At 48.8% G+C, this 25,404-nt stretch overlaps 3 protein-coding genes across 8 annotated transcripts; 1 reads left to right on the plus strand and 2 right to left on the minus strand.

The window, feature by feature from the left end:
* Window positions 1-930: 930 nt before the first annotated feature.
* Window positions 931-3,237, minus strand: gpx8 (glutathione peroxidase 8 (putative)). The gene is made up of 3 exons (XM_062451716.1): window positions 2,604-3,237; window positions 2,198-2,459; window positions 931-2,072 (listed from the first exon to the last, which is right to left on the minus strand). Exons 1-3 carry the CDS (start codon window positions 2,808-2,810, stop codon window positions 1,909-1,911), a joined length of 633 nt encoding a protein of 210 aa, XP_062307700.1. The 5' UTR covers window positions 2,811-3,237; the 3' UTR covers window positions 931-1,908.
* Window positions 3,238-6,152: 2,915 nt separating this feature from the next.
* slc14a2 (solute carrier family 14 member 2) lies at window positions 6,153-12,894 on the plus strand. Of its 6 annotated transcripts, none has more exons than XM_062451731.1 (10): window positions 6,153-6,270; window positions 8,421-8,492; window positions 8,598-8,787; window positions 9,178-9,367; window positions 9,562-9,690; window positions 11,063-11,255; window positions 11,443-11,590; window positions 11,691-11,825; window positions 11,912-11,961; window positions 12,188-12,894. In XM_062451731.1, the coding sequence occupies exons 1-10, from the start codon at window positions 6,247-6,249 to the stop codon at window positions 12,746-12,748; spliced, it is 1,692 nt and encodes a 563-aa protein (XP_062307715.1). In that variant the 5' UTR covers window positions 6,153-6,246; the 3' UTR covers window positions 12,749-12,894. The 6 variants fall into 6 exon arrangements, with proteins under 6 accessions (XP_062307715.1, XP_062307716.1, XP_062307718.1 ...); XM_062451732.1 differs by having other exon boundaries at window positions 8,601-8,787; XM_062451734.1 differs by having other exon boundaries at window positions 6,208-6,316.
* Window positions 12,895-13,459: 565 nt separating this feature from the next.
* lnpep (leucyl/cystinyl aminopeptidase) lies at window positions 13,460-23,730 on the minus strand. The gene is made up of 22 exons (XM_062451445.1): window positions 23,330-23,730; window positions 21,659-21,753; window positions 21,242-21,444; window positions 21,012-21,123; window positions 20,641-20,898; window positions 19,979-20,169; window positions 19,719-19,857; window positions 19,471-19,602; window positions 18,731-18,851; window positions 18,493-18,644; window positions 18,011-18,124; window positions 17,800-17,931; window positions 17,590-17,721; window positions 17,154-17,314; window positions 16,988-17,076; window positions 16,639-16,822; window positions 16,295-16,451; window positions 15,977-16,161; window positions 15,462-15,623; window positions 15,235-15,375; window positions 15,060-15,141; window positions 13,460-14,950 (listed from the first exon to the last, which is right to left on the minus strand). The coding sequence occupies exons 1-22, from the start codon at window positions 23,355-23,357 to the stop codon at window positions 14,819-14,821; spliced, it is 3,102 nt and encodes a 1,033-aa protein (XP_062307429.1). The 5' UTR covers window positions 23,358-23,730; the 3' UTR covers window positions 13,460-14,818.
* Between the last annotated feature and the right edge of the window lie 1,674 nt (window positions 23,731-25,404).

Here is a 25,404-nt window from a genome sequence, read left to right on the forward strand (position 1 = left end):
CCAAACTGAGAAGAAAAAAGTGGTCTGCATGATGTGCTGGTGTGTCCACCGCTGTTGGCTGAGATATATATTGTCTCTGTGATTGGTTATGAGGCAGTGTAATGTTAGCTGGTTTATATACATTTCAGCTGACACTACAGCTGTTACCTAACCTCTCACCCACTCCACTGACAAATTAAGGATTGCAGCTTTTTCTTTTGCTCTCAAAACACCGTCAGTATAAGGAAATGTGTATTATTGAGAACCACAAACTGTCACAGTATCCAAGGTGTGGCCTATGCTTAATTAAATAGCAACGGATAGTCCAAATGGTTCTTTCAGACTGGTGAAACTCCAATGACTTTGTCTCTCAATTTAATAAATTAATGTAAAATACCCTCCTATATGAAGTGTCCCTGTCCTGGGTGTCTGGAAGGCAGTGTCTTGTTATCTGGTTTGTTTTCTTTGCCAGTTTACCTGCTGCTGCCGTCCAGCTGCCTGTGTTTACATATGGGAATCTAGGCTGTAGTTATATTTACATTTATGTTTTATTCATTTAGCAGACGCTTTTATCCAAAGTGATCCAAATAGCGCGTAGAAAGCACAGCATGCAGAAGATAGCGAATGAGAAGTAGCCTATAGTTTGGCGGTCAGAGTCAAGGACCAATCTGTATTTATACCAGCCATCTCATCTACCGTTTGTGCCCATGGAAACTAAAAATGCTTACAATGACAACAGTTTACAGTCAACTATTGCTAGCTGTGAAACTAAAATGTTGTTGTTTAAAGCCAGAGAAGCGTCCAGAGCAGATCTGTGTCTCAGTTTGGCAGTGCCGTGTTAGCTGGCTGTTCTCCGTTTAGCCGCTGCACATGCTTCCATACCTAGGCAAGGAATGACATCCATACCCATCCAGAGGTCTTCTAACCAGGGTACACAAGCTGCTGAACCACTCAGTTACCAAGTACATTTATTATTTAAACAGTTGTTTTAATAGGCCTACTCTTATTTAGCGGGTGACTTAGATTATGTTAAATGAATCTTTGTTTATTAATCTCTCTATAGCGGTGTTTTAAAGTGTTCAGGTATGTTGAAGTGTCTGAGAGGCTCTGAGCAAAAAGATTCCACGTTTGTATCCAAAAGGTTTTTTTTCAATAAAAAAGATGTTCACCAGCTAAACAGCTTTGAACTCAAAGAGTTGGGACAAAAACAAAAATCCTCTATACTCTACCGGCACAGTTGCAACATAAGCCTGATACACAATCATCAATAAGTACACATGGCTTTTAACATCTGAACAGATTATAAGAAGCAGGTTTACTCTTTGTAAGCATGTCCTTAATAAAAAACTTTCACAGGTCTTGAAGGACTACAATGAATCATCTCTGACATCAGTATAAAACTTTCCTCCAGTCAGCTGATTTTGGAACAGGAGGTGAATCTATAGAAATATTGCTGGAGGTGTATGTATAAAATAAAGGCTTTTGTTGACGGTAAAACAGTGTCTGCTTTGACTATTTAACTACCATGTTTATCCAAATAATGTTGTAACTGTTCAGATCATATATCATATAAATGACAGGTGAAAACAATGGTTCTCAGGCCACAAGATAAGACAAATACTTGTGTGCAGTTTGACGCAGCAGGAAACAACATCAGTTAGGAATTGACACAATACTTTCAGACGCATCTTAAACTTCACAGATTGGCCAGTGGTTACTGATGATGGACTAATCGCCAGAGTAACATTTAAGCATACTTATAGCCCCATTTAATCTGACAACACTATCCATCATCATAATAATTTCTAGATTCCTTACCATGAGTCACCGGAAACAATTAATTGTGTTCATAGAGGTCCTTCTCATTCTTCAACTTGCACACTGGAAGCTACCTAAGAATCTCAACAGTTCTTATATACCAAGAAAGTGCTAAAGCTCCACTCTTTTCCTCAGGATAATGTCTCGTACAAGAGATACTGCCTCTTCACGCACGCTGAGGATGTTTTCTTCAGGTCTCCAGAACCTCACCACCTTCCCTTCTGGATTCACGAGAAATTTCCAGAAGTTCCACCGAGGTACTTTTTGGACAGAATCTGTATGTTGGGATAGAAAGAAAATGTGAGAATTTGGAAACTCCATGTGTGACATTTAGGTAAGCATCCGCCTTCGCTGTCTCCGTCAAGGTGAACTGATTCCTTTGCCCTAGAGAAGTGCTTACCTGTGATAAATTTAAACGCAGGGTCGGGGTCGGAACCCAATATTTTGATCTTACTGAAGAAGGGGAACGTTACGCCGTAGGTGGTCTTGGCAAAGCTTTCAATGTCGTAGCTGTTCCCTGGTTCTGTTTCCCCGTATTGTCCACAGGGGAAAGCGAGCACATTGAAATGCGATGTTCCCAACTCCTTGTGGAGGTCTTGCAGTGCGCGATAGTTCAGCTCAGTGTGTTCGCTATGACTTGCCACGTTTACAACCAGGGAAACCTGCGTAACACAAAATAATTGTACAACATTTGATTGTATGAATCACAAATATGAATAAAAAGTCTCCGACTTTGACGTGTGTGCGCAATTGGCTTATGAACTTGAATTATTAAAGTTAACTGTAAAACGCTGATCTGGACTTACTTTTCCTCGGTACCTCTCCAAGGAAACTGTCCTCCCTTTCGCGTCCTTCACTTCGAAAGAATATAAATCTTTTGGTTTTCTTGACTTGGCAAGTTTGGTCTGTAGCAGAAACAGACACCCCAGGCTGACCATCAGACTAAAAAGAACGGTAAACATTCGTGCTTTTGGGGCCGTGGTCTTCGTAGGGTAGCCCCCCAAAGCCTCCATCTTGGAGGCGGTGGTCAACTATCCCAAGTTAAGTTGTAAAACAACGTGTGTCTGACGCTAAGAATGGGCGGACGATACTGTCTGAAGCTTATCCTTTGTGCCGTAAAGAAAAAAAAATAGGAAAACGTAGAGCACACTGACATCTGCTGGTTTGCAAGAATGAAAGCATCTATATAAACCAGAGACCACAGACAAAATTACGGCAGACTTTGTACTTGACTAAACGCACATGCCCGGTCAAACTACATTGTATGCAGGCTTTAAAATGTGGGTATTGCATAGCCCTAATGTACAGGGATGGAGGTCTCTGGATGGTTCAGACTGGGCCCGTTGAAGGGTTTGAATTCAGGGCTGGGAGGAGTGCGTGAAGGGGCCACGTCCTTCCTCCGTCCACTAGAGGACAGTATTACACGTCCTCTGATCACAGCAGCGCCGAAGCCACCTTTCAGAACCTCAGCAACAGGCAGTGTTACGGAGTAACGGAATACATGTACCGGCCAGGGCCAGTGTTGCATCACCCGATGCATGGCTCTCTGGATTGGCACCACAGTATTTCACATGGCTCTTCATGCTAATGTATAGGTTCAAAGGCATGCGATTTTAATGCAGTTAGCCTGCGCGTAGGGTGGGTTACTCAGACAGGTCGAAAACAACAGCCTTCTGATCCAGAATAGGCTATCAGCTGTCCTGAAAAGGTACCAAAGGTTCACGTGCCTATAGCCTACAAAAGACAAGTACTAAAAACGATGTATCAACTAAGTATCAACATCAAAAGAAATGTTCTCACCATCAAATCCTTTTTTAAGATAGGAAATATTACTCTTATTGTTTAAGTCAATGAAATAAATGAAAAAATAAAACATAATAATACCACACCTACCATGGACTATTCTGATTTCAGACCTGTCCACCCTATACATACACATGTATTGGTATTACATGTATGCTATTAAATGTACATGATGCTGGAGTAGAAGGGAAGAAACGTATGCAGGGGAAAGCATTTCATGGCAGGCCTTGTTTTCCATTTGATGTAAGTGCAATGCACTCCCTGCTAACACTGACTAGGAAAGTGTTACATGCCTGAAACTTACTGTGGTTACTCATACTAGTGCCCTCAGTGTACAGTAAGAATCATCTGATAATGGGATATACAGAACAGACAATAGAGGGGGGTGCATTTCACGACAGGCTTGATGCACCCCCTGCTAACTCTGACCAGGAAATTGTCACTTGCCTGAAACTTACTGTGGTTACTCATACTAGTGCCCTCAGTGTACAGTAAGAATCATTTGATGCTGGGATATACAGAACAGACAATAAAGGGGGTGCATTTCACGACAGGCTTGTTGTATTCCTTCTTGCCATGAAATGCACCCCCTGCTAACTCTGACTAGGAAAGTGTCACATGCCTGAAACTTACTGTGCTTACTCATACTAGTGCCCTCAGTGTACAGTAGGAATCATTTGATGCTGGGATATACAGAACAGACAATAGAGGGGGGTGCATTTCACGACAGGCTTGATGCACCCCTGCTAACTCTGACTAGGAAAGTGTCACATGCCTGGAACTTACTGCGGTTACTCATGCTAGTGCCCTCAGTGTACAGTAGGAATCATTTGATGCTGGGATATACAGAACAGACAATAGAGAGGGGTGCATTTCACGACAGGCTTGTTGTATTCCTTCTTGCCATGAAATGCACCACCTGCTAACTCTGACTAGAAAAGTGTTACATGCCTGAAACTTACTGTGGTTACTCATACTAGTGCCCTCAGTGTACAGAAAGAATCATTTGATGCTGGGATATACAGAACAGACAATAGAGGAGGGTGCATTTCACGACAGGCTTGTTGTATTCCTTCTTGCAACTCACTGCACCCCCAGTCAAAGCAGGCTGCATCCGGCCCTGGTACCGGCGTTACGTATTCAGAATACAAATGACGAGTAACTGTATTGTTACAATTTAAATAGTTGGTATTTAGAATACAGTTACATTGTTGAAATCAATGGATTACATTACGATACTTATCTGTTTCACGAGAGTATTTACTCTCCAAATAAATTAAGGCAACTCCATGCATTTCCCAGAACTTCTATCTGGTGGTTTCTACACTGTACGAACACAAGTAGGCCTACATCTATCGCTCCCATGTCATTGCCACTCGTTCTGTCCTTCTGCAATGCTATTGGCTAAGCCAATGCATGGCCATCACATGCACGGGGAATGCAAACTCACGAACCATGGATGGCCAAAGCATGCCTCTCATCCACTCAAGTAGTTCGAAACGCACCTAAGAAATAACGATGGTTCGTTATTTTGCTAGAACCCTCGTAACAACTAAGATCCATCGTTATCGGGAAATGCAGTTTAGTAAGCAGGATTTGATGGCCGCATTACTGCACTTATAAAATGCAATTCAATGTGGAAGTAAACCAAGTACATCAAGTATTCAAAATACGTTAGTCAGATTGAGTAACGTAAAGGAATACGTTACAAAATACATTTGTGGGCATGTATTCTGTAACGAAATACGTCTAGTGACACCTGCGTCTGTCACAGTGTCACTGTCACCTGGAATTCTACGTATCACATTAGCATTTTTAGTGACATAACAAAGTGACGCACAAATAATGCATTTAGAAAGTATGACTGCCTGCCCTGTACTCACCCCCACCAGCATTGCTGCTTCTACACCTGAGGAAACTTCTAGGATATGCCCTGCCTCGTTTTTGTCTAGCGATGACTATCTGTGGTGGTGGTGGTGATTACAGCATCGCAGAAGGACTGTTTTATAACTCTAAATGTGCTTCAACGACTAAACGATGTCTGGGAAACTCAAACCAAGGATTTGCGAGCAGTTTCTCAAAGCTAGGGTGACCATACGTCGTCTTTTACCCGGACATGTCCTCTTTTTGAGACCTAAAAAATGCGTCCGGCAGGGATTCCAAAATTGTCCGGGTTTTTGCCTTGTCGGATATTTGTGTTTCTCTGGGTCTTTCACAAACTATTAGGCCCTTACATCTCCCTTCGTGTCCACAGTGTCCTCTTTTTCACAAACTCAAATATGGTCACCCTATCAAAGCACACTTTTAAAATAAACATTTCTCATTTGAAATGGGTGTCTGTCTTCCTGTCTCCCAGCAACAGGATGTCTCTACAGGAGCTAGGCTGGAAAAAAGGTTCAGTACAGCAGGGTGATCAAACACTTGGCTGCAACAAATGCAGCAGTGTGCCATGGAATGTGGTTACTGTGTGTGTGGTGTGTGTGTGGTGTGTGTGTGTGCATACTTCAATGAGTTCAATCAGTTCTGTGAGGAACAAGAGGAGGATGAAGAGGAGGAGCTGTTGTCGTATATAAAAGCAGAGATTTTCCCAAAGACTCTGACACGACCGCGGACACACACAGGACCTGCCATCACCTGCTGGGACATATGCCTGGGTCACTCCAGTCCCAGGTAAACCCACCTACCACAGGGACAGACTCAGACACAGATACTGTAGGTGAGAAATGAAATAACTAGAGCTGGTTGGTGTTCGCTCCAGGGGTGTCTGTTAGAACTCTTACACACAGCTTTCTTTTGTTGATCAGTTGTTTGTGGTCAGTTGTAACTGATTTAACTACTTGTACTCGCTGTGAATTATATTATTGTTACTTGCTTTCCTCCAGGTACACCTTAGCACATTCGAGGATCATGTTGTTTAATTGAAATTTGTTTAACTACATGCTCTTCTGTTTCTACCTATTGGCACTTATTTGTTTTTCACAAAGTATGCTTCATGTTTTGGCTACCCGCAATGTTTTTGGGGCTATCTTGTTGGTTATGATCATTGACCTATGCACCTTTTGTAAAGCTCTCTCTTGTAAATCGTTTAGGATAAAAGCATCTGCTAAATGACTAGGGGTGTAACAATATATTGTAGAACAATATATCGCAATACAAATGTTTTACAATATGTATCGTACAGTTATGGCAATATTTTTACAATATGACGTCCGTTTGATCTTATTGGTTGAGCTACCAGCTCGCAACCTACTCTGCACCTGCTTCATGTGTGCATTCATTGCATTCACAGAAATCCTTGAAGTGACTTAACTAAATTGTATTTACAACAAAGAAAATTATTGAAAATGTTTAATGTTTTGGAAATAAATCTGGTAATTGAATTTCAGTTTCATTTAAAATGTTGTTCAAAATATCGTGATAAGTATTGTATCGTACACCCAGTATCGTGATACGTATTATATCGTGAGCTGAGTGTATCGTTACACCCCTATAAATGACTAAATGTAAATCATTTATTGCTAAGAAATGAGCAGTTTTCCGTTTCTGTAGTGTGGTGCTGAAACAACACAGAACGTAGACACTCCCGACACAGTATATTACAGGAAATACAAAAAAATAATATGTTACCAATGCTATCATAATTAAACAAATATTATACGTTCTATTAACATTATATTAATAAAATCCAACCACTGTCGAAAACGAAACTAAACATTCCACATCGCAGTATAGGCATACACAATGCTCTGACCGCTATATTGGACTATTTATAAACTTTACAGAATAAAATAAGGTTCAACTATCAGAGGACTAAGAACAACAACTAAACATCTTACTTTTATCATGAACGCACCACTTTGCTAAATTAAAGATTGCTCACTGAGAGCATAAAAAGAAAACTTAGTGCGGTATTACTGCAGAAGACCACCGTCATTTCTAATAACTAACTGATACAAATCTGTTGACAAGCGTAGTTGGTCTTTTATTGGCTGATCCCACCAGCCTTTCTTACAGATACAGACGCTGGTAGAAACCAGTAGATGACCAAGTCTAGATGTGATGGGCAGGGTGCAGCACAGTTACAGTCTACAAACTTTTTGTAAGGCAAACCTTAACTTTGAAGTTGTGACGGTTTAGTTTTCGTGTTCTCTCCCTGCTTTGTAGACTGTGAAGGTAATTATGGTCAGTGGTTTTAGTTGAAGGAATACCGTCGAATGAATTAATGACTGTTCAGGTGAGAGACATCTCAGATTGTGTCTGTCACGAGGTGCAGGGAGGAGCCAAGCATGAGGAGACAAGAAAGACCTCTATACATACAGTATGTATAAGACATATCTAAGTAACAGTAATGCATATACTTCCTACTCTGGAATATTTCCTCTGAAATTTTACAAGTCCATAAAAAAAAAAAATGAAAATGGCTTTGTGTCGCAGCAATTTTACACACAGGAATGACATAACAGTCACCCGACTAGGTCTAGGTCAGTTAATAAGTGTATGTCAATAACTAACTCTCTCATTTTCATTGACTTCTAACAGTGCAGAGGATTGGGATAGGTCTTATGAGCAAACGTTTCAGTTACTTAGTTCCATGGTTCTTGAATTCTCTCTTGAAAAATATTAAACTTGATCTATTTACGCTTGGTAGAGTTGAAAGAGTTGATCGATGTTTAAATCACAGAGGAATTCAATGTTTAATGATGACATCTTCATGTTTCTTTGTATTTTTGTAAATTATCTAACCTTGTTGTTTAATTGTCCTGTATAATTAAAGGTTGACTGAAAAAAGATACAAAAACCGTCTTCTGTTCTCACTCCAGGACAGCCCAGACAACAACCTGAGGTACAACGTTCCCTCCTGGCTAGGACACTCCCCAAACATTCACACTACGGTAAGACTGGACTGGACTAGACCAGGCTGGGACTTTATTTTTTCCTTCTATGACGACATGTTGTCGGGTCACGCTCCTCATCTCTGGGAATCTCTCTCCTCCTAGCAGCACTTCTTGCAGCTGCAGCCCCTGATGTCCGACTTGGAGGCAGAGGCAGGAGGGGGGCCTGAGGGGAGCCCGGCCCAGGGAGAGAAGCCCCCGGCTGGGCAGGCCTGGCGCAGGGCCTGGGGACACATCCTCCAGGGAGTGTCCTACTTTTCAGGAGACATGGAGGCCTTCGGGGAGTGGATGAAGAGTAAGAGAAGGAGTCGTCCCCCCTGGCAGACACATGCAGCGCCTACAGGGACTGCAATGCAGTGCCAGGGAGGGTCTGCCTCGTAGCTGAGGAAAAGACAATAGGGTCATAAGGCCTTGGCAGAAAGTCTTTCATGAGTCTTTTTAATCGGCAGAACAAACACACACACAACGCTCCCAGCCCAGCGGCACAATGCAAAAACCAAACACCCAAGAAGATAAAATCATATGATAAACTGATAAACAGATTGTTATTATCAGCTTAAAACCGCGTGAAGTCTAGTGATTCCAACATCACTGACTGACCATAGACCCCCCCTCCCTCCCTCCCTCCCTCCCTCCCTCCCTCCCTCCCTCCCTCCCTCCCTCCCTCCCTCCCTGCCTCCCCCAGATCAGTTCTTCCTGCTGCAGCTGTGTGACTGGGTGCTTCGTGGGGCTGCCCAGGTGATGTTTGTGAACAACCCCCTGAGCGGGGTGATCATCTTCGCGGGGCTCGCCTTGCAGAACCCCTGGTGGGCTCTCAACGGCTTCACCGGGACTTTGTTCGCCACCATCTCTGCTCTCATACTCAGACAGAACAGGTATGTGTTTGTGTGTGTGTATGTGTGTGTGTGTGTGCCATGCCAACATAACAATTCCCCAAAAGAACAGGCTGTCCCCTTCAACATTCTTAGACATTCTCAAGAGACGGAGGTCAACGGTTTTCATTAACTGTGTGTGTGTGTGTGTGTGCCTGTGTGTGTGTCTGTGTGTGTGTGTGTGTGTGTGTGTGTAGGGGGGCTATCTCTGCAGGTCTGTATGGGTATAACGGGATCCTGGTGGGCCTGCTGATGGCTGTGTTCTCCAACGCAGGAAACTGGTACTGGTGGCTACTGCTGCCCAACATCTTCATGTCCATGGCCTGGTGAGTTTGTATGTACGTATGTGTGTGTATACATATATGTGTGTGTCATATCTGTTGTTGGGCAAAACAGCCTCGCCCCCCAACTCAGTGTTCCGCCCCTATTCTTAACCAATCGCTGCTCTCTGTGAAAACATCCCAGATACATTGTCATTACCTGGGAAGTGCGAGCGCATCTCTTATCGCCCAGCTCATCAAATTAAGAAAACACCTCAGGCGCTGACGATGCTCGTCTGATTTAAGACCTTTAAGTTAGGGGCTAAATTACTGATTTGTCTCTCCCGGGGAGTGTGGTGCATGTTTCACAGTGACAGTGCAGTTTGTAAGTGACCTAGTTTGATGATTCATGACTGTGTCGGAGGTGGAGATCATATCTGACCTGCTAGGGGTGTCATTCCTCTGATACCAGTCTCATGCCATGCAGAGAAGCTGGTTTTATCTAACCGCTGGTCATGTCTGAGACTCGATCTTACATATACACTGGCGATGTTGTTCGCCCCACTCCCTCGATCGGATGGCGCCAACTTACAAGGTCGTCATGGTCACCACGCTCTAGTGATCATTGGGGTGAGACACCAGGCGATAGGCCACGCCTCCCCACAGCCACGCCCCTCTCGTACGTTACGCTGGTGTAGAGAAGCAGAAAGGACAGAGACACACTTACTCGCACACCCACACACACAGAATATGGTGTTTATGAAAGGAAGGGATGTAGAGATAGTAGGTCTATCTACAGCGATTGTGTGTGTTTGTGTGTTTGTGTGTGTGTGTGTGTGTGCATGTGTGCATGTGTGGAATGAGCATTCCAGAGATAATTAGGCTCAGGTCTTCTGTACTTCGGTGTACCTTGAACCAACCTGAAGACCTCGGCTGGAGGTCACCATGGAGGAGCAGGAAGAAGAGGAGGAGGAGAAGGAGGAGGTCTGGGTGTGGGAGAATCGTTAACCCGTCTCTAAACTCTGAGTCAATTCAATTCAATTCAATTTTTTTCAAGTTTATTGTCATATGTACAGGATACACAAGTATACAAGTACAATGAAAAGCTTTGTGAAAAGTCACATGAAGACTGAGATATCAGCCTGATCTGATCTGGATGCAAGAAATAGAAAATTAAATTGCATCCTGTACCTGGTCACCTGCCGGTCATGACCTTCTGCAGTAACCGTTCCACATTCCACATTGAGCGTGCAGCCAGGATGTTTCAGTCAGGAAGTTAACCTTAAACACGTGTCACGCTGAGCTATCGAAGGTCAGGCCAACAGGTGTGACATCTGATATAGAGATATGTGGGAGTGTCATACAAGTGTGCATTCCCCTGACGCACCCCCCTCCCTCTCCTCATCCCCCTCTTCTCATCCTCCTCTCCCTCTCTCAGTCCTATCTTGTCTAGTGCCTTGGCTTCCATAAACAGTCGCTGGGACCTGCCTGTGTTCACTCTGCCCTTCAACATCCTGGTGTGTCTGCACATGGTGGCCACCGGCCACTACAACCATCACTTCCCCCAGGTGCTTATCCAGCCTCGCTCCCAGCTGGCCAACATATCCTGGGACCAGCTGGACGTGGCCAAGGTCAGTGTGTGTGTGTGTGCGTGGTGATGTTTTCAGGCCGGGGAGAAACTTGAAATGATTTGGGATTTTGCATCGGGTTTACAGTGACAGTTGTGATTGCGAGGATGGATCTGTGATGAAGTTTCTCTCTCTCTCTCTCTCTCTCTCTCTCTCTCTCTCTCTCTCTCTCTCTCTCTCTCTCCCCCAGCTCTTCAGAGCAGTGCCTGTGGGGATCGGTCAGGTGTATGGCTGTGATAACCCCTGGACTGGAGGGCTCTTCATCCTCTCCCTGGTCATCTCCTCACCCATCACCTGCGCTCATGCTGTCATAGGGTCCGCAGTGGGCATGGTCTCAGGTACACACCTGTGCGCACACACGCTCTCGCACTCACACAATCTCACACTCATCAGAGAAAACAGCTTACAGAAGTGTGTGTGTATGTGTGTTACCATCAGGCCTGGCCCTGGCGGCTCCGTTTGAGGACATTTACTTCGGCCTGTGGGGGTACAACTGTGTCCTGGCCTGCATCGCCATCGGAGGCATGTTCTACGGTCTGACATGGCAGGTCCACCTGCTGGCCGTCACCTGTGGTGAGTCACACTGTGACCTCACGCTGACCCTATACCGACCCCTCTCTGACCTCTCTGACCTGGTCTCTGTCTTTCCCCCCCATCAGCTTTCTTCTGCGCCTACTTGGGCTCAGCCATTGCTAACATCATGTCCAGGGTACGTGCTCATCCACACACACACACACACACACACACACACACACACACACACACACACACACACACACACACACACACACACACACACACACACACACACACACACACACACACACACACACACACACACACACACACACACACACACACACACACTCACTCACAGGAGACACACAACCTTCCTTTATCTCTTCTTAATGTGTGTGTGGTGTGTCTGTTTTCAGTTCGGGCTCCCAGCATGCACCTGGCCTTTCTGTCTGTCGGCTCTGACCTTCCTGCTCCTCACCACGGAGTCGAGCAGCATCTTCAAGCTGCCGCTGGCCAATGTGACGTACCCGGAGAAGAACCTGGGCTTCTTCTGGAGGCTCCGCAAGACCGAGAGGATGGAGAGGGAGGAGAAGGAGAGAGAGAAAGAGCGAGAGTCGAAGGAGAGAGAGAAAGAGGAGAAGCAGAGAGAGAAAGAGAGAGAGGAGAAGGAGAGAGAGAAAGAGAGAGAGGAGAAGCAGATAGAGAAAGAGAGAGAGGAGAAGCAGATAGAGGAGAGGGAAGAAGAGGAGAGAAAGGAGGAGAGAGAGAAGGAGGAACTCTGTTTTGAGATGGAGATGTTGGAGGAAGGGAGGAGCAGGGAGGAGGGTGGGGAGGAGGGTGGGGAGGGAGACAATGAACTCAGCGACAAGCAGGCACCCGAAACAGATCGGAATAAAGATTACTGCACTACATGTCAGATATACACACACACACACACACACAGTGTCAGTGAGTATGTGTGTGAGAGAGAGCAGTGATAACCTATAGTAACCTAGAAAGAAGTCTACACAGTAGGACATATCACACATTGTCTTTCTGAAATGCTACCATCAGTGAATCTATCATTTTACTGTGTGATATATGAAGGAGACATACATTAAAAGTTTATATTTTTTCTAAAACACACTCAGAAAACCTTATTCCTGGAAGTTGTCACAGCACTCAAATCGACACAAACCTGTCAAGCACCCAACATGCTTGCGCACACACACACACACAATCTCTCATAATCTAGGACAGTGTCCATACAGAACAAAGTGCCCGCATATCTTTTAAGGAACACCATAAATCACACCACGTGAAGTCCTTCCTTGTGTACTTTGACAGCATTCTCCGAATTCTAAGAAGTTCCCCAGAAGCAGTCTCTTCAGAGGCGTCCTCGCCCACCCTGATGACACGATACAGAGCCTGTGGCTCCTGCTGCGCCCGTGAGCAGGTGAGACACCTGGTGGACGTCTCAGTCCTGTCAGGAACCTCAGAAAGTCTGAAACCTGGGGTGGGTGTAGCTCAGTGGTTAGAGCATCTCACAACAGATCAAGATGTTGTAGATTCAAATCCCCCGGCATGTCACCTTGGATGAAAGCATCCGTTAAATGAACGTCTTTTATGAGAAAAGAATAGTAAACATAATAGTAGACATTCAACGATCTGTGAAGCCTTCTGGAGTCAACAAAACAGAAGCACGGAACAGATCAGAAAAAAAACAACTTTATTTCATATTTGTGTTGACATGAGGAGTGAGGACGATTCAAGCCCTGCTGCAGTGCCATCCAGAGCAGAGAGACAGGTCCTCTGGCCTCCTGTCTGTCCTCACATGATACAGAGCAGAGACAGGTCCTCTGACCCCGTCTCTCCTCACATGATACAGAGCAGAGAGACAGGTCCTCTGACCCCGTCTCTCCTCACATGATACAGAGCAGAGAGACAGGTCCTCTGACCCCGTCTGTCCTCACATGATACAGAGCAGAGAGACAGGTCCTCTGGCCTCCTGTCTCTCCTCACATGATACAGACAGACAGGTCCTCTGGCCCCATCTGTCCTCACATGATCCAGACAGACAGCTACAGCAGGAGTACACCACAGCTACAACATTCACCTCCATACTGTCAAACCAACCCCCATGAACGCCTCTCTGAATCCCCAGACCTGTTACAATAACTAAAGCACACACGTTGGAACTTGCGCCGGCAGGGAGAGACAGAGGGCCTGGTTCTGTACCTGAACACACACCTGAACACACACCTGCGAGCGGCTCGGACAGCTGGAGTCTAGTACACCACGCTGGAGCAAGATGGCCGACGTCCCATCCAGCCAATCACAGGTGGAGGAGAGTGGTAGAGTTTGACCTTTGATCTGGTCGAAACCTTTTGGGGGGGTGGGGGTTGCTAGGAGAAGGGAGGGTTGCTAGGCGAGGAGTTAGTTGGACAGATAAGTGTTTGGACAGGCCAACCTGAGCTTGGCTCAAAGCTAAACTCCAACTGAGTTCAGGGGAAAGGGAAGATCTGTACATTCATAATTCATTGTGTACCTTCATACGCCAGTGATAATCATTTCAAGCTTTTCATCCACGTAGCAACATGACAGGCTAGCCGACAGCTAGAAGGCTCTCCTGGTTCAGAAACACACACCTTTGCCCTTCTAGAGCACACATTCATTAAAGCAGCCCTGCGCTCAGAGCAGGGCCAGGATCTCCCGTCATCAACACACTATGTTCAAAACACACAAAGAAGAAAGCTACCTTTAACAGAAGAGAAAAACCAACACAGACAATAAGAAGCAGGTAAAGAGTATTTACATCTTAATTACAACTGTACAAGGCCCTGGGGGGGAGTGGGGGGGGTCTGTACAGTGATTGCACCAAACGCACAGGGGGAGTGGCCTAAATGACAGGCGACGTCGTGAGCTGGAGTCTGATTGGACAATAGTGCAAACACTCCTGCCGTCAGAACAGGCCACTGTGTGTGTGTGTGTGTATCTGTGTGTGTGTGTATCTGTGTGTGTGTGTATGTGTGTGTGTGTGTGTGTGTGTATCGGTGTCTGTGTGTGTGTTACAGCCAGCGCTGCAGTGTGGGGAGAATACGGTCCACCCAGCGCTGGTTCAGTCTGATGGTCTCTGTCGCCTCCAACACACTCCTCATCTGGGAGCCTTTCTGCTTCAGACTGGAGAAGAAGGCTTGGACCTGCACACACACACACACACAAACACACACACAGGTCAACACACACCCCCATCTAAAAGGTGGCACACAGGTAAAGGCAGACACGCACACACACACCACAGCAGTGTACCTGCTCTAGATGTGCCTGTGTAGAGAACTGGGAGGTGGTAGATTTGATGATGCTCTGGATGGCATAAGAACCAACAGGAAACCTACCAACACACACACACACACAATCAGTTAGTAGTGAATAAATGCATGTCCCATAGGCGCAGTGATGCAGAGTGGCTAGCAGAGGGACTCACTTCTCTAAGAGCTGGTCCCAGTTCTGCTGGACAAAGTCCCAGGCGAACAGGTGGCCGGCGAAGCCGTCACTCACAGCGCTGACGACCAATGGCAGCTCTTGTGTCTGAATATCCTGGCCCAGTAGCCCCGCCCTCAGAACCCTGCATGGAGAGGGAGGTCACTTAGCTGTTAGTGATGAAGGACCACACACACACACACACACACACCACACACACACGCCCCTCACCAGACGATGCGGCGGGCGTCCTGGGTGGAGGCGAGGGCCCTCAGCAGCCTGCGTTTCTCAGCGGCGTCGGAGGCGTGTCCGTAGGCCTGCAGCAGGAAGTCCCAGCCTGCATCCGTCTGGGCGCCCGCGCGGTACACCACCCCCTGCAGGTCCCCCGGGATACTGCAACACACACAACACATCACTACAGATCCCACCCTCCAGATCCCCTCCCTCCAGATCCCACCCTCCAGATCCCACCCTCCAGATCCCACCCTCCAGATCCCCTCACTCCCTCCAGATCCCCTCACTCCCTCCAGATCCCCTCACTCCCTCCAGATCCCCTCCCTCCCTCCAGATCCCCTCACTCCTCCCCTCACTCCCTCCAGATCCCCTCCCTCCCTCCAGATCCCCTCCCTCCCTCCAGATCCCCTCACTCCTCCCCTCACTCCCTCCAGATCCCCTCACTCCCTCCAGATCCCCTCCCTCCAGATCCCCTCCCTCCAGATCCCCTCCCTCCAGGCAGAGCGCAGTACCGGGTGGTGCTGTTGGGGGCGCTGTACTGGTTGAACAGCAGCAGAGCCTGCTGGGTGCAGTTCTGGAGGCCCAGGGCGCAGGCAGCCTCCAGCAGGGCGGAGCGCTGCTCCTGCCTGGACACGCTCACCTCCTCCCCCCAGCCCTGTCCATCCATCACCGGCCTGAACACTTCCAGGATGTACCCCTGCACAGGGGGCATACAACCACACAAGTCAAACGTGAAAAAGCCAGTTGTTAGTTTGTGTGTAGACGTGTGTGTATGTGTGTGTGTTGGTGTGTGTGTGTGTAGGTGTGTGTGTGTGTAGGTGTGTGTGTACCTTCATGCGGGAGGCCAGCCCCTGCTCCTGCCTCTTGTCCAGCAGGTGGTACACCGTGCTCAGCTGAGACAGGCCCTCCAGCACGGGCGCCGTCTCCGTCTCATTGATCACGTAGCTCATCAGGCTGAGAACCTGCCGGAATGTCACACGGCCCAGTCTGGAGGGAGGGGGGAGGAGGAGGGAGGGGGGGGGAGATAGAGAGAGAGAGTAGAGTAAGAGAGGATGGAGATATAGAAGGAAGGAAGGAGAGATAAATCAATGCACTTACATCTCACTCTCTTTCTCATCCTCTCTATCAACTCACACTCACACACTCACACACACACACACACACACACACACACCTGGACAGGGCGAAGATGTTGTGTATGAGCGAGGCGCGGTCCTGGTCAGTGAGAGTGCTGATGTTGGCGCTCAGGGCGTGGGTGAGGCGGGCCCAGCCTTGGTCTCCATACTGCACCATGTAGAAGCCTGTGTTCCTGTAGTTCAGCTTCACCCACAACGCACTGGAGGGCAGCTCCACCGTGGCTGCACACGCCCACACACACACACACACAGGCGTACACACACAGGCGTACACACACAGGCATACACACACAGGCGTACACACACACAAAATAGTTGAAGTCATCTTCGAACAAGATGAATTCGCTTCATGGGTAAAGGGTCAGAGTTCAGGGGTCAAAGTTTTACCTGTCTTGTTCTTCAGCATGAACATGTTACTGCAGCTGGGGGCGGAGCTACAGTTGTCACTGACGTAGGTGATGGGGATGTGCCAGAGGCTGCAGACAACACACAGCACAGCTCAAGATACACACCATGTTTGTGTGCGCGCACGTGTGTGTGTGTGTGAACTCACCTGGAGGTTTGTGTGCTGTTGTCTGCAGACAGCAGGAAGTGTTCCTGTGTGAAGGTCAGATTACGTCCCTGCAGGGTGGCTGTGACCAATGGGAAGCCTTTCTGGAGCGTCCAGGTGTTCATCATGGCCGACACGCTCTCGGAGGGGGCGGGGACCTGAGCCTGGGGGCGGGGCATAACCAGATAGTACACTTTTCTGTGTTGCGGAGTAGGGTAGCCTAGCCGAGCATAGCCTAGCATAGAGTGGTGTAGCCTAGGCTAGCCTGGTGTAACATAGCCTAGCCTAGTGTAACATAGCCTAGCCTAGTGTAACATAACCTAGCGTAACATAGCCTAGCCTAGCCTAGTGTAACATAGCCTAGCCTAGTGTAACATAGCCTAGCCTAGTGTGACATAGCCTAGCCTAGCGTAACATAGCCTAGCCTAGCGCGGCCCACCTGTGTGAGGCTGTTCCAGAGGTCGTCGGTGACAGTGTTGGAGCCGCTGTAGCGGGACAGGTACTGGATGATGCCCTTTCGGAACTGACCATCCGGCATGCTGGCGTTCAGCATTAGCAGGATGGAGGCGCCCTGCACACACACACACGGAGCTATGGAACACGTACGTACGTCTGTGTGTGTGTGCTAGTGTGTGTGTGCGTGCAGTACCTTCTCGTAGGAGACCGAGTCGAACATCTCCTCCACCTGCTCAGGTGAGGTCACCTGGGTGGACACGGGGTGGGAGGAGTTTAGAGCGTCCTTCGCCATGGCCTCCAATCGAACCTTCAGGAACACGTTACCCTGGCAACCAACACCACCCATGTCAGGGACAGGTGTATGTGTGTGGGTGCGTATGACTGTGTGAGACTGCAGTACTCACAGCGTCCAGCTGGGGGAGCTGTCTGTCCAGGGAGAGGTACTGCATGTACGTAGCGAAGCCCTCGTTCAGCCACAGGTCGTTCCACCAGCGCATGGTTACCAGGTTACCAAACCACTGACACACAGCGCCATGGAAACGTTAAGGCAGCGCAATCACCCGACTGTCTCCATCACACACACACACACACTGTAGACACACACTCTAGACCAGGGGTTACCAACCTTTTTGAAACTGAGAGCTACTTCATGGGTACTGAGTCATATGAAGGGCTACCAGTTTGATACACTGAGATTCTGAAATAACAAATTTGCTCAGTTTACCTTTAGCTCACTGGTGAGTTGTGCTATTTTTAGAACAGGCCTGCGAGCGACTCATGTGGTCCTTGGGGGCGACCTGGTGCCCGCGGGCACCGTGTTGGTGACCCCTGCTCTAGACACACACAGTCACACACACACACACACACTCTGCACACACACCCCTACCTGGTGAGCCAACTCATGGGCGATGACGGAAGCGACCAGCTGCTTGTCCAGAGGAGAGGACTGGTTCCTCACCAGCAGGCTGGTCTCCCTGAAGGTGATCAGGCCCCAGTTCTCCATCGCCCCTGCCAGGAAGTCTGGGATAGCTACCAGGTCTGTAGGACACACACACACACACAACAGCAGCTCAGGGGGAGGGGGTCTGTGTGTGTGTCAGAGGGTGTGATCTGTGTGTGCTCACCTAGCTTCTTCAGAGGGTAGTTGATGTCGAAGAAGGAATTGTAGAACAGCAGCAGGCTGGAGGCTGTGTCCAGAGCGAAGTGTGTTTGTTCCTTCTTATCAGGAACAGAGTAGACCGACACCTTCAGGAAAAACACACACACGTAAAATATGCAAATATGCACTTGTCAAATGTACACAGTTGCCACACACAAACATACACACACATCAAATATGCAATTAAACACAGGTCACACACACATAAAATAGGCAAATATACACAGGTCCCACAGGCAGACAGACGGGTCCCACAGGCAGACAGACGGGTCCCACAGGCAGGCAGACGGGTCCCACATGCAGACAGACGGGTCCCACAGGCAGACAGACGGGTCCCACTGGCAGACAGACGGGTCCCACAGGCAGACAGACGGGTCCCACAGGCAGGCAGACGGGTCCGACATGCAGACAGACGGGTCCCACAGCCAGACAGACGGGTCCCACTGGCAGACAGACGGGTCCCACAGGCAGGCAGACAGGTCGCACAGGCAGACAGACGGGTCCCACTGGCAGACAGACGGGTCCCACAGGCAGACAGACGGGTCTCACAGGCAGACAGACGGGTCTCACAGGCAGGCAGACGGGTCCCACATGCAGACAGACGGGTCCCACAGGCAAACAGACGGGTCCCACAGGCAGACAGACAGGTCCCACAGGCAGACAGACAGGTCTCACACACAGACAGACAGACAGGTGCTCAGGTACCAGCGTGTTGGAGACGTTGCGGGACACGCAGGTGAAGTCAGCCACGATCACGGCCACTAGGTAGGAGCTCATGTTCATGCTCCTCTCAAACTCATCCTCCTGCAGCCCTCCCGACAGCACGCTGGTCTTACTCTGGACACAAACACACACACACACACAGCAGGGTTACTGACTGGAAGTGACAGGCACCTTAGACAAGCTAGAGAGAGTTAGGTGTGTGTGTTTGTGTAAGTGGGTGTGTGTGCTACCTTGGGCATGTTGGAGAGGGAGATGTATCCTGGCTCTCGGATGACGCGGATCAGGAAGGTGGCTTTGAACGAGGGCTCGTCAAAACAGGGGAAGGCTTTCCTGGCTGCCAGGGGCTCAAACTGGGTGGCAGCTAGGACCCTGGGGAGTGAGGAGAGGGGGAGTGAGGGAGAGGAGGAGTCAGAGAGTTCAGCAGGCGCTTCTGGAGCTGCGTTCCTTCCTCCCGGCTCCTGATTGGTCAGTGTAGGAGCAGCGTTCCTACCTCCTGGCTCCTGATTGGTCAGTGTAGGAGCTGTTGTAGAGGCCGTCGTAGGCGTGGGACAGGCTGGAGGAGAAGCCCAGGCTCAGCTCACAGGTCTGTCCAGCCCGGAGCGCCTCAGGGAAGGACACGGCGATCTGCTGCCAGGCAGGGTACTCCAGCACCTCCACCTGCATCGCCTCCACCCCACCCAGCTGAGGACACACAGGAAGTTAGTCCTCTACCTCCTCCTCTTCTTCTTTTCTACTCCCCCCTCTCCTTCACCTCCTCTACCTCCTCCTCTTCCTCCTCCTCTCCTCTACTTCCCCCCTCTCCTCTCCTTCTCTCCTCTTCCTCCTCCTCTCCTCTACTTCCCCCCTCTCCTCCTCTCCTCTACTTCCCCCCTCTCCTCTCCTTCTCTCCTCTACTTCCCCCCTCTCCTCTCCTTCTCTCCTCTACTTCCCCCCTCTCCTCTTCTCCTCTCCTCTACTTCCCCCCCTCTCCTCTCCTCTCCTCCTCTCCTCTACTTCCCCCCCTCTCCTCTCCTTCTCTCCTCTACTTCCCCCCTCTCCTCCCTTCCTCCTCTTCCATCTCCTATTCTCCACCTTCTCTTCTTCCTCTTATGTCCTCTAAACTCCATCAAAGTCATATCCTCATCTTCAGGGTTGTCATGGTGACGCCCCTACCTTGAAGGTTGCCTTTGTGATGTTGAGAGTTGCACTGTGCAGGACGATGCGCTTGGTGTCGTGCTGTATCGCCATGGTGATGACGACGTGCCCGGTGAAGGTCATGGTGGTGAGGTTAGGGGTCAGAGAGAGGTCGTAGTTCAGAGGTCGCACACTGGCTGGGAGGCGGCGCTCTGTCCAGGGAAACAGCTTCCCATTGGTCGCCTTCGGAAACACCAGTTCCATGGGAGTGGAGGAGTTGGACTTATGACAACCAGCCTGGGAGGGAGGGAGGGAGGGAGGGAGGGAGGGAAAGACAGAATAATGACACAATAATCACACATGCTCAAATTCTCAACATTATATGAGCCACTACACACACACAGTGGTACCTTGGTGAAGGTGCATCCTGGCAGGAGGTAGAGCACCATGGATATGGACACCAGCAGCACCAGGATGAACACACATACCACCACGGTACGACCTGAGGGCCGGGAGCACGACCTGTCACACACACACACACGTGTAAAAAAAAAGTGTCATTATGACAGAATAACCTCATTAATCACTGAGAGCATCAGCACCAGTTAGCCTACACACACTCACACACCCACACCCCTACCTGGGCAGCGCTTGTCTTGTGTAGGGGGAGGAGCTAGCCCGGAGGGCGGAGCTACGGTTCATGAAGGACATGCCCAGGAGGCGGGCCGATGACTCGTAGTCCTCCTCCTCGTCATCTAGCTCTGCCTCCCCCAGCCCGCGCACCAGCAGCCGGGAGCTGCGGGGCTCGTACACCACCTCCTCCGGCTCCAGAGCAGGAAATGCCTGCACACACAGGATATGACCTCACTCAGGATGTGACCTCACACACACAGGATATCATTCTACACTTACAGGTTATGGAGTTGTTTGATGTTGCGCCTGTGATATGATGTTTATTTTGCTGTACTGTACTATGCGCTAGAGTAACTGAGACGTGACACTACTGATCCCCTGCTGTGCTTTGTGTCGTGTTTCACCCCAGGAGGATGTAGAGTACCGGGAATGCAGCAGAGTCTTTGGCCAGGTCCACAACATCTGGCTCCTCCTCAAACATGCTGTTCTCTATCATGTTCCTGGGAAGAGAGGCATGGTCTGGGAGAGAGAGGGGGAGAGAGAGAGAGAGAGGGGGAGAGAGAGAGAGAGAGAGAGAGAGAGAGAGAGAGAGAGAGAGAGAGAGAGAGAGAGAGGGAGGGAGGGAGGGTTAACACCAACAGGACTGGTTCGGTGAGAACACCGTGTTGATGTGGCTGCTGAAGACAGGAGAGATATAGAAGAGCAGGAAGCTGTAATACAGCCTTCACTTCCTGCTCAGATCTCTGCTTGATCAAGCCCCAAACTCTCACAAGTCTGACTGACTGACTGGATAACTGACTGACTGGATAACTGACCTACTGGATAACTGACTGACAGGCTACAGAGAGTCTGCTTACAATAAGCAGACAACTACTTCCTGGTTTCCTCAACCTTTCATCCCAGCAGCTGCTGGCTCTGTGAAGACAGAGAAAGAGAAGTGGGCTGTAAACGTAGACAGCAGCCCAGTGATCAGGCTGTCTGCCAGCGCGTGACTCTCAGACACCTCCCTTCTCCTCACCATCCTGGCTGGGGGACAACACTGAGGCCTGTGTGAGCCTGAGCCTCCTCTCCCTCCTCCACACCTCCTCTCCCTCCTCCACACCTCCTCTCCCTCCTCCACACCTCCTCTCCCTCCTCCACACCTCCTCTCCCTCCTCCACACCTCCTCTCCCTCCTCCACGCCCCCTCTCCCTCCTCCACACCTCCTCTCCTTGCAGTTGCAACATTCTCTTCCTGTTGTTGCTCTAGTCTACAGAACTTCAATCCTAACATTGATGTGGTTTGTCGCAGTGTCTAAACACATACTTTAGAGTCTGTTTTATTGTCAAATTGTTTTCTGTCTGTCTATCTAGAGATAAATACACAGATGTATCTCTTTAATGGGGCAGAGAGATGCAGAGAGAGAGAGAGAGAGAGAGAGAGAGAGAGAGAGAGAGAGAGAGAGAGAGAGAGAGAGACAGAGAGCGGCCCAGTGATAAAGGTCACCCTAGTTAAACCCTCTGCCCCTGGAGGTCTTATCACACGAACAGGCAGTACGAAGTTCTGATATCGAATTAACACAGTCAGTTTGTTTAGGGCCGAGTAAAAGATCTGCGAGACTTCAGCTAACAAACACCTCGGAAGGCAGCTGGTAGCCAGTGCACAGTTCTGGGCGCGTATGTGTGTATAGTGCTTTATGTGTCAATAAGTTAACAATAGTGAGGTCTATAAATCTGCAGATACTAACCTGCCAGACTTATCAAGACAATCAAAGACAAGTAGCCAATAATTTACTAAAGAACAAGTTTTAATGCTAGGCTCTGGAAATTGAGTTCTCTCATGTTTTTTTGCTGGCTAAAAGTGGGTCGTTCGAGACACCGAGGATAAAACAGTTGAAGTCAACCTAAAGCTAGCAGTCATACATACATTGAAAGGCCTTCCCTAACGTGACGGGGGACCGACACTAGGAATGCGTTGTCCCCAAGTGAATGTCATCCTGCAGGTCAACTGGCTATCTGGCTAGTACGACCCAAGCTAGTGCTAGCTGTTAGCTTTCCACTGTCACTGCAAAGAAAGTCTGCCAGCTAGCTAGCTAGCTACTAGCCATCTTCCTTACCGTTGTTGATATTGTCGAAGGGATCCATGCTGGCGCCTGGATGGTCTGTTCACGTCCAGATTAACGTCCAACAGGACAAGGATTTTAAACGAACTATAACTAACCCTGCTATCCAGACCAGGGCTGTGATGTTGTGTTAGCAATAAAAATTAATGAGTCCGTAGGAGCAGAGTGAGGCTAGCCCAGCTAGCCAGCTAACTTTGATACCAGCTCGCAGCCACAAGTTTACTCTCCATCAGTCCATGTCGTTGGCAGTTTAAATACAACTGCAAATCTAAGAAAGCAAACTTATTACAGAGAGCAATAAAAACGTAACCAATATCGAGTTACTATTCAAACAGGAACTTCCTCCCTCCTGGACTAGTTGTTGACAGCTTTCCGTCAAAATATGAGGCGCGATTCTATTGGACGCGGATGCAGTAACGGAGCGGGGCGGGGCTAGGAGGGTGGAGGCGGGCTAGGTGAGTTGTAAAGACATAAAAAATATACTTACAAAATAGTAAAATACACACAAACACACACGCACGCACACACTTACCTAGCTGAATATATGAAGACTTTAATTTTTGTCTTGGTGAGGCCAGATGTAGAGTCCAATCCTCATGCCACATTGTCTATGGATGAGTAAGGGCATGCCAAAAACCTAGTTTTATACCCCTGTCTCTCTCTCTCCCTCTCTCTCTTTCATTCACTCTTTTTCACTCACTCACTGACCATTTGACCTCAATTTGAGACGATTATGAACGGAATTCATCAACTCAGCACTCAGCATTAGACTGGCATGTGGCATGTTAAGCAAGGGTATACTACACACTGCATGTCTGTCTGTCTATCTGTCTTCTGTAGGCACGCGCGCACACACACGTTCTCAATTTGAACTCAATTTGAGAGGCAGGGTACAAGGGACAATTTTCCCCAAATTGAAAGAACGATGTTCTCCATCCCTTCAGCTCCCCCTACTGGCCGGTTGTTGTCAGTGTATCTGTTTGTGAGTGGGCATTATAACAGACATTATCAAGCACACAGTCTTACCAAACATATTTTTAATCCAACAAAAATACATTGTGAGTCCCTGAATTGAAATGTACAATATTACAAAAAGATTCATGTTTCTGCTAGTGCTAACACCGGCCAAGTCGGGATTGAAAAACAAACACAACACGCAGGCACAAAACAACACAGCAACAAATATGCAAACCTCCCCCCCTCCCCCCTCCCTCCCTCTCCCTCTCCCCCCCTCCCTCTCCCCCCCTCCCTCTCCCCTCTCCCCCTCCCTCTCTCCCCCTCCCCTCCTCCTCTCTCCCTCCCCCCCTCCCCTCCCTCCCCCCTTCCCCCCGCCCCCCCTCTCAGTGTATGTGGAGGTGCAGCCAGGTTCTGAGAGGGTCCAGGTTCCTCCTCATCCACAGAACGTTCTTCTGGACGTTGTCGAGGGCAACCTGCGTGGCCCTCAGCTGGGACGCCTGCTCTGAGATCGACCTGTAGAACGACTCCATCTAGGGAACCACACACACACACACACACACTCATCATGCTGTACACACGGGGCTCACACACAGCTGTTTCCATGTTTGACAGCAGTGTGTGTGTGTGTGTGTGTGTGAGGCAGTCTGACCTGGGCTAGCTGCTCTGGGGAGGAGAAATGAGACGTGGTTCCGATCAGAATGTTCCGGATGCAGAAGGATCCCAGCTGGAACCTGAAGCAGAACTAGAGACTCAGCACTGGTGTGTGTGTGAGTGTGTGTACAAACATGTGTGTGTGTGTATGTGTGTGTGTGTACCTACCTGTGGACCAGAGTGTCCCAGTGCTCCTGTACGAAGCCCCAGGCTAGACTCTGACCCCGGGGGTTCCTGGCCACCAGCAGGATGAGGTAAGACAGGTCCTGGGAGCGCACCACCGCCCCCTGGAGACCCAGGCCCAGCAGCCTGCACACACACACACACACACACACACACACATGCAGACACACACACACACACATGCAGACACACACACACACACACATGCAGACACACACACACACACACACACATCAATACACACATTTTACTGATGCTGTCCCAGTTGGTCTTGTGTT

Source organism: Osmerus eperlanus, chromosome 25 (assembly GCF_963692335.1).
Source record: "Osmerus eperlanus chromosome 25, fOsmEpe2.1, whole genome shotgun sequence".
Classification (NCBI taxonomy): Eukaryota; Metazoa; Chordata; class Actinopteri; order Osmeriformes; family Osmeridae; genus Osmerus; species Osmerus eperlanus.

Coding starts and splice junctions, on each gene's coding strand:
- slc14a2 (XM_062451729.1), top strand. CDS start 6,247: ATGCCTGGGTCACTCCAGTCCCAGGTAAACCCACCTACCACAGGGACA. Junction 11,256..11,442: donor ACCAGCTGGACGTGGCCAAG/GTCAGTGTGTGT, acceptor TCTCTCCCCCAG/CTCTTCAGAGCAGTGCCTGT. Junction 11,962..12,187: donor TTGCTAACATCATGTCCAGG/GTACGTGCTCAT, acceptor GTCTGTTTTCAG/TTCGGGCTCCCAGCATGCAC.
- lnpep (XM_062451445.1), bottom strand. CDS start 23,357: ATGGATCCCTTCGACAATATCAACAACG. Junction 17,722..17,799: donor ACTCGGTCTCCTACGAGAAG/GTACTGCACGCA, acceptor GTGTGTGTGCAG/GGCGCCTCCATCCTGCTAAT. Junction 16,823..16,987: donor CATGCTGAAGAACAAGACAG/GTAAAACTTTGA, acceptor GGGCGTGTGCAG/CCACGGTGGAGCTGCCCTCC.
- gpx8 (XM_062451716.1), bottom strand. CDS start 2,810: ATGGAGGCTTTGGGGGGCTACCCTACGAAGACCACGGCCCCAAAAGCA. Junction 2,460..2,603: donor TGGAGAGGTACCGAGGAAAA/GTAAGTCCAGAT, acceptor TGTGTTACGCAG/GTTTCCCTGGTTGTAAACGT. Junction 2,073..2,197: donor TGCGTTTAAATTTATCACAG/GTAAGCACTTCT, acceptor CCCAACATACAG/ATTCTGTCCAAAAAGTACCT.